This window comes from Crotalus tigris, unplaced genomic scaffold (assembly GCF_016545835.1).
Source record: "Crotalus tigris isolate CLP2741 ecotype Arizona unplaced genomic scaffold, ASM1654583v1 scf7180000024347.1601321, whole genome shotgun sequence".
NCBI classification, from domain to species: Eukaryota; Metazoa; Chordata; class Lepidosauria; order Squamata; family Viperidae; genus Crotalus; species Crotalus tigris.
The window spans coordinates 1,422,142-1,436,748 of record NW_024100516.1 but is presented as its reverse complement, the minus strand read 5'-3'; the positions used below and the strand labels follow the sequence as shown (position 1 = coordinate 1,436,748).

General features: G+C 45.1%; 1 protein-coding gene across 1 annotated transcript; it reads left to right on the top strand.

The window, feature by feature from the left end:
* Positions 1–1,124: 1,124 nt before the first annotated feature.
* On the top strand, positions 1,125–7,377 carry FNDC11 (fibronectin type III domain containing 11). Its single transcript, XM_039326953.1, has 2 exons — positions 1,125–1,223; positions 6,375–7,377. The coding sequence occupies exons 1-2, from the start codon at positions 1,210–1,212 to the stop codon at positions 7,324–7,326; spliced, it is 966 nt and encodes a 321-aa protein (XP_039182887.1). The 5' UTR covers positions 1,125–1,209; the 3' UTR covers positions 7,327–7,377.
* Positions 7,378–14,607: the final 7,230 nt, after the last annotated feature.

Here is a 14,607-nt window from a genome sequence, read left to right as displayed (position 1 = left end):
AAGGAAGGAAGGAAGGAAGGAAGGAAGGAAGGAAGGAAGGAAGGAAGGAAGGAAGGGAGGGAGGGAGGGAGATGGATAAATGGGAGGGAGGGAAGGAAGGAAGGATGGAAGGAAAAGGGAAAGAAAGAAAGAAAGAAAGAAAGAAAGAAAGAAAGAAAGAAAGAAAGAAAGAAAGAAAGAAAAAGATGAGAGAGAAGGAAGGAAGGAAGGAAGATGGGAGAGAAGGAAGGAAGGAAGGAAGGAAGGAAGGAAGGAAGGAAGGAAGGAAGGAAGGAAAAGAAAAGAGAACATTTGGTGTCTTCCTGCTCTATGGAATCAAAGCAATGGAGTGCCAACTGAACTCAGCATCTTAGTTTTAATGTACCTATTATTATCTGTCTTCAAACAGGACTAGGAACTTGACAGATCAACATCCCAGACTCTTCCTCCTCCTCCTCATTCTCTGGCTGGGGAATTCTGGTTGAAGTCCACACCCCTTAAAGTTGCCAAGACTGAGTACCCTGGACCAGGGTTTCCCCAGGGGCAGGGGCTGCTTCCCATTCCCCCTTCCCCAAATCCCTTCAAGGGGATTAGAACAATTAGCCAGTGGAACAACCTGCCTCCCGAAGCGGTGAATGTTCCAACACTGGAAGTTTTTAAGAAGAGACTGGACAGCCATTTGTCTGAAAGGATCTAGGGCAGGGGTAGGCAACCTTGGCTCTTTTATGACTCGTGGACTTCAACTCCCAGAATTCCTGAGCCAGCACGGCTCAGCACGGAAACCTCTCCCTTTCCCCTCAGCGTGGCTGGCTCAGGAATTCTGGGAGTTGAAGTCCACGAGCCTTAAAAGAGCCAAGATTGTCTACCCCTGGTAAATGGTTTCCTGCCTGAGCAGGGGGTTGGACTAGACGACCTCCAAGGACCCTTCCAACTTTATTATTATTATTATTATTATTATTATTATTATTATTATTATTATTATTATTATTATTATATCTCCCTCCACCCACCCCCCCAAATGACTTTCCTAAGCAGCGCTGATCTCCCCCTTGCGCCCCCTCCGTTTCCCATCGCCGAGGCGGCGCCCGCGGGCTCCAGAACACTGCTGCCCCCCCCCCGCGGCACAATAGGTTGCCAGGGCGACCGGTCCGGTCCGGCCCGCTCCGACCCTGGCCCTGGCCCGGCTGGCAGAGGGGGGGCGGAGGGCGAGCGGCTGCCCCGGGACCAACCATGCTAAGCCACAGGTGAGCCCCCTGCGGGGTCCGGCCAGCCGCCCCTGGAACAAGCGAGGCCGGAGACACGGATGGACCCTCCGCTGCATCCCCCGGGAGTCACATCAGACGTGGGGAAGGGGGAGAAATAGGCCCGCGTTCCCACGATAAGCGGGTTGCGGAGCCCGGGTTGGGCTGGGGTCTAGTGGGGAATGCGGGATCTTTGGGATTCGTGGACTCCCCCGGCTTTCTGGCTCCATCTGTCCCGCGAATGCAGGGAGGAGCCGCGTTCACACGTGACAGGGAGGCAGGGTTTCGTTCCAGCACCGCAACGCTTGATCTACCGCCCCGCTGCTTTGAGCCTTGGACTCCACGGTCTCTCCTTCCCTCCCTCCCGGCGCTGAACCCCAGTTCTCCGTCTTGGTTGTAACCCGGGTTTAGCATTTCATGGGAACGCCCGTTCGGTGGGATTGCTCTCTCCCCATTGTTAGATAGTGTCTGCCTGCCTGTCTGGGCACAGCACACTAATCTCCTACACCACCTCTAAACCAGGTGTTCCCCAATTTTGGCAATTGGAAGAGTGTGGACTTCAATTCCCAGAATTCCCCAGCCAGCCAGGCTGGCTGGGGAATTCTGGGAGTTGAAGTCCACATGGCTTCAAGTTGCCAAGGTTGAAAAACACTGGTCTAAAGCAGGGGTCTTCAAACTTGGCCCTTTTAGGACTTGGGGACTTCAACTCCCAAAATTCCTCAGCCAGCATGCCTGGCTGAGGAATTCTGGGAGTTGAAGTCCTCAAGTCATCAAAGGGCCAAGTTTGAAGACCCCTGCTCTAGAGATAGGCATATCATCATGGAAAAAAAATAGACTTTCTTGCAAATTTCAGCAGGTACTGGCTGAGGAATTCTGGGAGTTGAAGTCCACATGGCTTCAAGTTGCCTGCTCTAACCGCAAAAACAAGCAAAATCTCTTTACAGGCTAAGGTGCGTTGCACTCACCAGGCACCAAAGCCTTGTGGTTTGTTAGCTCCCATTTTTAACTTCGCAAGCTATGTGCCTTGGGAATAACAGAATAACAATTGGAAGGGATCTTGGAGGTCATCTAGTCCAACCTCCCTGCTCAGGCAGGAAACCCTATACCCTTCCAGACAAATGGTTGTCCAGTCTCTTCTTAAAAACTTCCAGTGTTGGAGTATTCACAACTTCTGGAGGCAGGTGGTTCCACTGGTTAATTGTTTTCACTGTCAGGAAATTTCTCCATAATTCTAGGTTGCTTCTCTCCTTGCTTAGTTTCCATCCGTTGCTTCTTGTCCTGCCTTCTGGCGCTTTGGAGAATAGCTTGACTTCTTTGTAGCAACCCTTGAGATATTGAAACACTGCTTTCATATCATGGTTTGTTGAGCAGGCTGTGTTTCACTGCCCTTCAACCTCAAGCTCGGCTAGAACCACCATTTGCGCAGTATTCAACCCAAATTGGAAGTTTTTGTGCTGTGGAAAACCTAAAACTGTAGCTTTTGTGGGTGCTTCTTAACCCAGGTGTGTTGCTTTCTCGTTCCTGTGGTAAGCTCCTTATTTTGAAATCTTTATCCTAGTTTGTAGAGTCACTTCAAGTTTTCACACACTGTGTTGGGTTTCCTTGCCACGCCTTTGCCCTTCCCGCTGTGTCACAGCTGTGCCACACTGTAATTTCACCGTCCTGACTTAACCAGCAATGATTTATGGTGTAGACTCAGTAACTTGTGAACCAGCCAGTTGTGGCTTATTCAGCATACAGTGGCTTGTTTTGTGTGACATCAATCATGTGTGAAGTGTTTTCTGCAAGGCATTAGGTGTGATACAGTCTGTATCTGGTTAGATTACCTAGGCTAGGGTGAATTTCACAGCCACAAATGTTCTCAAGATACACTCCAATCAGAATGCAAGTTTGGTGCCTCAGCAGAGGGAGATTTTTAAGGGTTAGAAGGATTGTGTGAAATGGCGTTTGTAGCTGTAGGGCAGACTTCCAGATTTCAATAGATTCCCTCTCTCTCTTTCTTTCTCTCTGTCATCTATCTATCTATCTATCTATCTATCTATCTATCTATCTATCTATCTATCTATCTATCTATCTATCTATCTATCTACCTGCCTACCTATCTACCTACCTATCATTGTCTATCATTCTGTCTATCTATCTATATCTATCTATCTATCTATCTATCTATCTATCTATCTATCTTTATCATCTATCCTATCATCTATCATCTATCTTCTATCTATCTATCATCTATCATTTATCTATCATCTATCTATCTTCTATCTATCTATCTATCTATCTATCTATCATCTATCTATCTACCTATCATTATCTTTCATTCTGTCTATCATCTATATCTATCTATCATCTATCATCTACCTATTATTTTCTATGTATTTAACATCTATCATCTACCTACCTATCTGTCTGTCTGTCTATCTATCTATCTATCTATCTATCTATCTATCTATCTATCTACCTATCTATCTCTTTGTCTATCTTTCATTCTGTCTATCATCTATCTATCTCTGTATATCATCTATCATCTACCTATTATCTTCTATATATCTAACATCTATCATCTATAATCTGTCTGTCTGTCTGTCTGTCTGTCTATCTATCTATCTATCATCTTCTATATTTATCTAACATCTATCAATCTATCTATTTATCTATATCAGGGATCTTCAAACGTGGCCCTTTTAAGACTTGTGGACTTCAATTCCCAGAATTTGAAGACCCCTGATCTCTATCTATCTATCTATCTATCTATCTATCTATCTATCTATCTATCTATCTATCTATCTATCCCCCCCCCTCTCGCTCTCAATTTCAATACCCCAATCATACTTGTGTGTCTCGGGGCTGATTAAAAATAAAACAGCAAAGTCATATAAAAAGGTATAATTAAAACAAAGTTAAAAACCAAATCAAAAGAAAGTTAAAGAAAGCAGCCGCAGAGTTTAAAAGGCGGAGGCGGCAACTTTAGGGATTGCTGAAATGAGATTGCTGAAATTGGCTTCCAACATTTGATAAGCATTGTAAAAGATGCGATCCAGAACTCCATGAAACCCAGAGAAATTTAATAAGAAACAATTTAATAAAAAGCATATTGGATGCCATAATATTAGAGTCCAAGACACACAGTATTAAATTCTACATTTCTTCGTGTGTTTTTATTTGGGCTACTCTTATTGTTTAGCTAGATTTTTAATAGTTTCATATTTCGGCTTGCCACAAATGAGCAGAATTTTAGAATTAAACCCAATAGGAAATTTGTTTGCATAAAGCTGTTTAAATCATCAAAATTGTTTGATCTTGTTTGATCTTGCATACACATAGCAGATTTAACCCAGGGCCCATTTTCTGGACTCACACAATACATTGTGGTCAAGCATGTGTTGTGTGAAAGACAGTTCCTTAGATATGAAAGAAAATTCCCTAGATATCAAATTATAACATCTATCCCATTGCCATTCTAGGGCTCCAGATGATGATGGCTTTATTGTGGTTTGATCTTAATTTAATATATTATCTCTTATATTCTATTCTCCACCTATCTTACATACAGGTAGTATATACGATGACCACAGCTGAGCCCCAAATTTCCGTTGTTAAGTGAGACAGTTGTTAAGTGAGTTTTGCCCCACTTTACGTCTTTTCTTGCCACAGTTGTTAAGTGAATCACTGCAGTTGTTTAAGTTAGTCACACTATTGTGTGACTTCCCCAGTGACTTTGCTTGTCAGAGGGTCACAAAAGGGGACCCTGCAACTGTCATAAGTACATGTCAGTTTCCAAGCTTTTGAATTTTGATCACGTGACTCTGGGGAGGCTTTGACGGTCGTAACTGTGAAAACGGTTGTAAGTCCCTTTTTTCAGAGCCGTTGTAACTTTGAACAGTCACCGAATGAACTGTTGTAACTCGAGGACTAGCTGCATATATACAGGTAATCCTTGACTTACGACCGCAAGTGAAACATCTGTTAAGTGAATTTTGACCCATCTTGTGCCCCCGTTGTTAAGGGAAACGCTGCAGCTGTTAAGTTACTAACCCGGTTGTTAAGTGAATGATTTTGCTTGTAAGAAGGTCACAAAAGGGGATCACATGAGCCCGGGACGCTGCAACTGTCATAAATATGAAACAGTTACTAAGCATCCAGCGTTTGATCACGTGATCCTGGGGAATGCTGCAACGGTCGCAAGTGTGAAAAACGGCCGTAAGTCCCTTTTTTCAGTGCCGTTGTAACTTTGATATATTTGCTGACGCTTGGTTGAAACTAAATTTTGCATACCAGGGATTGCACGACCTGTCGACGCCGTACTCTAAATAGATAGATGTATGAAAGGTGACCCGGATTTGCTTTTCACCTCTAGGATTGCTTCCTGCTTGAGCAGAGGGTTGGACTAGAACAGGGGTCCCCAACCCCCTGTCTGTGGACTAGTACCGGGCTGCGGCATGCCAGCAACCGATCCGCACAAACAAGCAAAGCCCCATCTGTGAGATGCAGGCAGCACACAAAACCACATACTCTCCGGTTCACAGAAATACCTCTCTCCACGGAACCGGTCCCTGGTGCCCCATGTTCTGTCCCAGCCTACTTGAATCCTGGTTATGCTCACAAGGAGAACCGCAAGAAAAAACCCATCCCTTTTATTATTCACAGACCTGAGTCAATGTCCAAGGCAAACAAACACAGTTTACAGAAACTCAATTCCTTAACACAAACGGTTGCCTTCCACGACCAGCACTTCCCACACCTTCCCTTTTATTATGCAGCCCAGGCGTGGCTTCCTAATGCCTCTCCTTTGCCTTTGGAGCCGCCTCATTGCATTCCTCTGTCCTACTCGCTTCTCTTTCCTGTGCTTTCGTGCATCCGGGATTTGTCCCAGCTGTTCTTCATCACTGTCCAACTCAGACTCCCACCACAGCTGTGTCTCAGCCTGAGCGTGAGTAGAGGGGCCAGGCTCCTCGTTAGACTGTAAGTCTTGGAGCTCCTCAGAGCCTTCCTCTGACTCTGATGTCACTCCAGACCCCTCCTCCTCCTCAGACTCAGACTCAGCTGCCGGGTCCACTGGCTGGCGAGGAATCACAACATCCCAAAAGTTGGAGATCTCTGGACTAGAAGACCCTCAAGGTCCCTACCAACTCTGTTTCTATTCTATTCTTCCAGCCCAGGTAGGATGAACATTGGAATGACTGGCGTCTACTTGAACAAGTTAGGAGCCAACCTCCCAACCATGGCGTACCACGACGAAGAGCCGGAGAACGAAGCTTGGCGCATCTCCTTGGAGAGGAAGAATGTGGTGCTGGAATTCCTGCACACGGATCTGAGCCTGCACCTCCTCCGACGCCACCACAAACGGATCGAGCTTCTCAAGAAGTGCTCCTACTACCTCGAAATCCTGCCCAAGCACCTGGCCCTGGGCGATCAGAACCACCTGATGCTTCCCACCACCATGTTCCAGCTGATCGATCCTTGGCGGTTCCAAAGGATGAAAAAAGTGGGCACCATCCAGACCAAGATTCAGCTGCTGCTCCTGTCTGACCTGCTAGAAGAATTAGAGAGAGGTCGGGAGGAGCTGGTTCAACTTCTGGAGAACTGCGACATGATGACGTTCCTTTCCAGGTGGGACACGGTCAGGCAGAAGCTCTCCAGACTTTCGGAACAGATGGATTACTTCCTGGCCATACTGGTCCCCGGAAGGTTGTACATCAAACACCGGCTGGTCTCCGACGTCGGGATCACCAAAATCCCACACATCAGACTAGTCCTCAGCACCAAGATGCCGGTGATGTTTGACCGGAGGGAGTCCGTGGCTCACGAAGACTGGGTCAGCCTCAAATGGTTGGTCACCAGTCAGCAGTCCCAGCTTGACCAGTTTGAACTTCACTTTCGGCTGTTGGAGCCCAGAACGCCTCAAGAGCGAGTCCAGTGTGGAATTATGCCAGTCACCTCCCACACGTGTGAAATCCACAACTTGTTGCCCGACTGCTTGTACAGGTTCACTGTCCGAAGAGCAGAAACCTACACGCTTGTTTACGAACCGTGGCACGATTCCCTACTGCTTAAGACTAAACCGTATCTTGCCGAAAGCAACGGAGAGACCACCACACAACCCTGATTTTCCCACCTTAGCCATTCCCCAGGGGTGTAAAAATAAGCCAGATTAAAAACAAAACCCTTATTTTTAAAAAAGCACGGCATCAAAGCACCCGCTCCTTCTTTGTAGGAAGACAGGTAGTTCTCGACTTGCTGCTGCAACTAAACCCCAAATTTGCGTTGCTGAGACTGGACAGCCTTGTCTGAAATGGTATCGGGCAGGGGTTCCCAACCTGTGGTCTGCGGTCCACTATACCGGGCCACATGAGTGGCTGGCCAGTGTGCCTGCATGTACATACGTGCACAGCCCCACTTGTGCGAGCATCACTGTGTTTGCGGTGCCACTTGTGCCAGCGTCATGGGCGCTCGCAGCCCCACTCGCGCGAGAATTGCTGTGAGCATCGGAGCCCTACTTGCACGAGTGTCATGGGTGTTCACAGCCCCACTCACGCGAGCATTGCTGTGAGCATCGGCTTTCATGCCTAAGGAGGGAATAGAACTCAGAATCTCCTGCTGATTGGCCCAAAGTCACCCAGCCAGCTTTCATGTCTAAGGCGGGACTAGAACTCACCATCTCCTGGTGATTGGCCCAAAGATACTCATCCAGTTTCATGCCTAAGGTGGGACTAGAACTCACAGATTCCTGGTGATTGGCCCAAAATCACCCAGCTGGCTTTCATGTCTTAAGGCAGGATTAGAACTCAAAATATCTTAGTAATTGGTCCAAAACCATCTAGTTGGATTTCATGTCTAAGGCGGGACTAGAACTCACCATCTCTAGTGATCAGACCAAAGATAGTCAGTTTCATAGTCTAAGGCAGGACTGGAACTCACAGTGTCCTAGTAATTGGCCTAAAACCATCTAGCTCAGAGGTCCCCAACCTATGGGCTACTGGCCACTGGGCCGCGGGACAGGCTGGACAGTGCACGCAGACCCATTTGCACATGTACATGGTGCTAGAGGCAGCAGCTAGCACCTGCGCAAATGGGGCTGCTAGTGCACGCAGGGGTTATGGGCCCATTTGCCCTTGTGCACAGTTGCTAGCGGCGGTGGTTAGCACCTGCACAAATGGGGGTGCTAGCCCCATGCAGATTGCGTGGCCCATTTGCGCATGCACGTGGGTGCTAGCAGCGTTGGCAGCTAGTGCCTACAGGCCTGCGCAAACGGGCCGCTAGCCCCACGCGGTTGCGCGTGGCCCCATTCGGCGTGGGTCCGTTGAGCCACGTGCACGCATATGCACAAATTTCCAAGATGCTCCCTTTCCCTGCGGGCTGCCAGCATGAAAAGTTTCGTGACCTCTGATCTAGCTGGCTTTCAAGACTAAGGCGGGACTAGACCGCTCAGTCTCCTGGTGATTGGCCAAAGCCACCCAGCCAGCTTTCATGCCTAAATTGGAACTAGAACACAACCACAACCTAGCTGAAATGCATACCTAAAGTAGAACTAGAACTCACAGACACCCAGGAGTACTAGATTTGCTTTATTGTAAGGTTACATTACCAGATTCTTTCAAGTATGGAAGTCCATCATTTCCCCCTCACGTTTACATCCCAAGGAACTAGGGAGGGTCCCATCTTGAGATGTTTGCCACGCCCTTTTTCCTTTGCTGGGCTCAGCTGCCTCTTATCTGATTGCTGCCTAGTCTGTGGTTCTTCGTCCAATATCCCAAGGCCATTCACACATGCCATTCCAGATTCTGTAGCCTTTGGAGGGACCTAGCTCTCTAGTTGCAGGCTTCATGGATTACAGTGTCTCCTATAGGGTTGTTAAGTAAATCATGCAGTCGTTAAGCGAATCCAGCTTCCTCCATGGATTTTGCTTGTCGGAAGCCGGTTGGGAAGATCATAAATCGTGATCTTACGATATTGCAACTCTCTTAAATACACGCTGATGGCTAAGCGCCCAAATTTTGATCTTGTGATGCTGTGGCGGTCAGAAGTACTAAGGACCAGTTGTTACTTTGTTCAGTGTCATCGTAACTTCGAACGGTCGCTAAATGAATGATTGCAAGTTGACTATCTGCAATACCAAGGTACATACCGTATTTTCCAGTGTATAAGGCGACTCGGCGTATAAGACGATCCCTAACTTCGGCGCCGATTTCCGCGTTTTAGAAAGTCGTCTTATACGCCGGAAAATACGGTATCTCAAATCAACTGACCACCAGGAGAATGTATGTTATCTATGCCAGGGGTCCCCAACCCTCACTCTGTGGACTGGTAGTGGGCCACAGCACGCCAGCAACCGGTCCACACAAACAAGCCAAGCACCATCCATGGGATGCAGGCAGCATACAAAACCACGGACCCTCTGGTCCGGTGGGAAAGCCTCTCTCCACGTAACTGGTCCTGATGCCCCAAAAGTTGGGGTTCTCTGATCTATGCATTTGCTGAATAAATTTATAAGGCTGCCCAATGGCTAAATAATTCTAGATCAGTGGTTCTCAACCTTTTTAATGCCGCGACCCCCAACTGGTCGTAAGTCAAGAACTACTCAACCAGTCGTAAGTCAAAGACTACTCAACTGGTGCAGTACCGTTTGCAGAATGGGACTTTTGGCGGGCTCAGCAGGGCAGAGACAGCCTGGACAATTCCTATTGGCTTTTGAAAGCCAATAGAATTAGACTCTATTCAAGAGAGTCTATTCTATTGGCTTTCAAAAGCCAATAGAATAAAAGGGAGTAGCACAGCTAAGGAAAAGGGGGAAAAAAATGGCGGACTGCGTTGTTTGGCGACCCCCGTGAAATGGTTGTTCGACCCCAAATGGGGTCCCGACCCACAGGTTGAGAACCACTGTTGTAGATGGCTTAAGAAGGAAGGAAAAAAGAGAAAAGGATTTGTGCATCCAATTAAAACTCAAAGATATGATGGGCTTCATCCTTTGGGGAAATTATCGGTTATATTATCAGTTGTAGCTTCAGTCACTAAACGGACTGTTGTTAACTCAAGGAGTGGCTATATATATAGCTGGGGTTCAAACCATCTATCGTTAATGATACACAATGGATTATGATTTTAATTGCCATCCAGTTCCTGGCCCTCCCTTGTGTGTTACTAAAACCTTCAGTGTGTTTTGGGCATAGTGAACTATCTTACAGTCCTGGAGCAGTATATATGTAGTCCTCGGCTTACGACTGTTTGGAGTTAATGATGCCTCAGAAAGCATTTATATTAAGATACCTGAATGGCTTTCCACAATGGAAGCTTTTGCTTACCCAAATGTAATTAACTACGATAAAGTTGTGACTTATAAAGATATTTTGAACAATGAAGGAAAATTGAAAGACAGACAAGAATTACAAGAACGAGGTATTGATTTAGCATGGTGGCCCTATCTGCAAATTCAAACGAGATATGAAAAAGATGTTAAAACGGGATTTTATAAAGAACAGACAGACTTTGATCAGATACTGTTAAAAACAAATGAAAAGTTGATCAAGAAACTCTATAGATTCCTGTTAAATTTAAAGATGGAGGAAGAACAAGAAACAGTCACACAATCATATTTTTGGCACTTATTTATGATTAAATTATCACAATTTGCGACATTTCAGCTGGTTTCCTAAAACATCCATTCAGGGGAATGGATTCAGATTTACGACCGTGTGATATGCTTAATGACTGTGTGATTTTGACTTATTCCTACATGATTCGCTTAACGCTTAAAAATGGTTGTAAAATTGGGTCCAATCATGTGGTCTCACATAAAAACACACATACTAATGCAATCAGAATTCAGAGTCAGAAAGAATTTTATTTGGTACAGTACAACCAGTGTCACATTTGATTAAAGAGGAATGTTGATATATCTATAAACAGCAGATATTTTGAAGACTCTTATCATTAAAAAAATAATCCAGAGGACTAAAAAGCCATAATTTACAGATATCAAATCTCTCCAAAAAGTTCAAGAGGAGGCAATTTACATGCAAATCCATTGATTTTGTGTGTGTGTGTGTTTTTAAAAAGATTACAATACATCATAAAAATAGACTCCAGTAAACAAATACTATAGAATTCACTAATTAAAGATAGCCTTTTAAAATCTTTCTTTTAACATACAAAAAGGGCACAAACAACCTGGAAATGTTCCAATCCATTTCAAACAGTGTTTTAGATCAAATTCAGCAGGACAGGACCAACAGATCACGGCAAACAAAGAGATCCAGTTCTTATAATGGCACTTAAATCAGGCTTTCCTATCGCTTTTCCCCTGGGATTTAAAATCAATGCCATCATGCTAAAATAGTTTCAGAAATATCTTTATTGTATTTTTTTTATTTTAAGGAGAAATAGCCACAAAATACGCTAGTTCTCAACTTATGGTCATAAGTAACAAAGAGTTATAACCGGGTTCCAAAGTTCTGATGGCCACGCCCCCCCATGGTCATGTGACTGCATTTCAGGCACCCACCAATATGATGGCATGTATGTCATTTGTAGCATCCCACGGACACATGACCACCCTTTGCTGAAAACCGGATGTTATTTCTGGTTTTCGGCAAAACCGCTCCCTAGCAATCAATGGATTCACTTAACAACTGAGGTGTTCGCTTAATGACCAGTGGAAAAAAATGGTCAAACATCAGATCAGTCACGTGACTGACCTGACATACAACCTTCATGGGCAGACTCCATTACGATCATAGGTCAAGGTCTACCTGTCATTAAAATTTGCCATCAAAATAAATCGAGATGCCAACTCCACACTGTATAAAAAAGGATCTGCATGGCTGGAGGCACCATCTTGACTTTTTTGACCTCGCCACCCCCCACGAATGCCCTGGTAAGAAGTATATTTGATACTCCCACATGGAATATTTTCTTTAAAGAAATATAGCTCTGATATCTTAAGTGGGTGAACAGTACAGGGGGTACGGATTCATTGCAGGCCCTGGTCTCCAAGATTAAATGTGATTTTCCTGCACTTTTCAACATCCAATTTATATTGATGCATTTATTTATTAAGAAAATATATTAATAATAATAATAGTAGTAAAGTTGGAAGGGACCTTGGAGGTCATCTAGTCCAACCCCCTGCTCGGGCAGGAAACCCTACACCATTTCCGACAAATATATGGCTGCCCAACTCATTCGGAGAGATGAGCTTACAGAAATAAAATGCATTCTAGCTTTGGCCATTTAACAATGAAAACTACTTTTTCCTCTTTAAAACTCTTCCTTCCACGCTCCCCATTAAATTCAGTGGCACGTGGGCAAGGCTCAGTGGCTACCAACTAGACCAGTGGTTCTCAACCTGTGGGTCGGGACCCCATTTGGGGTCGAACGACCATTTCACGGGGGTCGCCAAACAAGGCTGTCCGCCATTTTCCCCCCTTTTCTTTGGCCATGCCTCTGGCATCCGGTGATGTATAAGTGGTTGGGGGTCACCACAACATGGGGAACTGTATTATGGGGTCACGGCATTAGAAAGGTTGAGAACCACTGAACTAGACATTTCTTGAATTTGCCAAGTGGAACAGTTAAACTTTGCCAGCCGATGGGGACATTAACATATAGTTCTCATTTAGGGACCGGCTATTCCGTTGTTAAGCAAAGCAGTCGCTAAGTGAAAAAGTGAGTGCCAGCTAGGGAATTCTGGGAGTTGAAGTCCACCAGTCTTAAAGGTACCAAGGTTGGAAACCCCCCCCCCCGGTTCTAGAAAAAGCCTCTTATAACTCTGCCAGCCCCCAAGACTGGTCCAATGAGACATGGCGAAATGTCAGCCATATTTAATGAGGACACTAATCAGAACTTGGGGTCATCTGGCCAGACAAAGGGCAAGACATTTGGGGGGGGGGGTGCCAAGTGGTCCTCCAGGACTAAATTCTGGGGGGGGGGGGAAGCTCCAAAGATTGATCTGGAAACGTTCGAATGGACCCATCTGAAGGGCGATGCTGCTTCACTGTGCCCGTGGCAGAATTTATAGGCAGTTCTCGAGTTACGACCGTAATGGGAGCCTCCCCGTCTTTGTGGTAGTCATTAAAGGAACGTGGCAATTGTTAAGCAAGCCCGTTCACTAGGGCATGGTTTTGCCAAAAACCGAAAATAAGTGCCAGGCTTGGGCAAAAATCGTCATAAAATGCAGTCGCGTAACTGCAGGACACTACAAACGGATGTAAATAGGGCTCGAAGTGCAGTCGTGCGACTGCAGGGTTGGGGGAGGGACCATCGGAACTTCGGATCCGGGGTTAGTTATAAATCAGAACGGCCAATGTTGAGGACTACTTGCATCCAGCACCAGCAGGATAAAGCAGCAAAGCATCACCTAGATCCGAGGAAAGAGGAAGAGAAAGAGGCCGTCGCCAAAACTGGGTGACGCTGTCGAAGACAGACGCTTTGAAGGGAACTAGAGTGGTGTCTCAGCGGAAAGTCGGAGTAGAGGTGATGTTGGAACCCAGGAAACTGAGAGAAGGGAGAGGACAAAGACTGGGATTGAAAACGGAGAAAAACTGCTCAATTCCCTGGGGTGAAAAAGAGCCATCTGTAAGCAGTCACGGGAATTATAGTTTTGTTTAGAAGTGTTCTTTCTTTCTTTCTTTCTTTCTTTCTTTCTTTCTTTCTTTCTTTCTTTCTTTCTTCCCTTCTTTCCTTTCGTATCCTAAGACACTAGGCGTGGGAATTATAGTTTTTAGATAGATGTGATTCTTTCTCTTTGTTTCTTGATGACTAAAGCTAAGAAAGTAGGTGTGGGACTTACAGTTTTTCGTTCGAAGTCTCTTTCTTGATGATTAATGCTAAGAAGGTAGTTTGGGAATTATAGTTTTTCATTAGAAATCTCTTTCCTGATGACTCATGCTAAGAAGGTAGGTATGGGAATTATAGGTTTTTCTTTAGAAGTCTCTTTCCTGATGATTAATGCTAAGAAAGTAGGTATGGGAATTATAGTACATGTGGGAATTAAGAGTTTTTGTTTGGAACATTCTTTCTTTCTCTTCCTTCCTTTCTTATGCTAAGACAATAGGAATGGGAATTATAGTTTTTAGATAGATGTGATTCTTTCTGTTTCTTGATGATTAATGCTAAGAAAGTAGATTTGGGAATTATAGTTTTTCATTAGAAATCTCTTTCTTTCTTGATAACTAATGCTAAGAAGGTAGGTTTGAGAATTATAGTTTTTCATTAGAAGTCTCTTTCTTGATGACTAATGCTAAGAAGGTAGGACTGGGAATTATAGTTTTTTCTTTAGAAGTCTCTTTCCTAATGACTAATGCCAAGAAAGTAGGTATGGGAATTATAGTACATGTGGGAATTAAAAGTTTTTGTTTGGAACATTCTTTCTTTCCCTTCCTTCCTTCCTTCC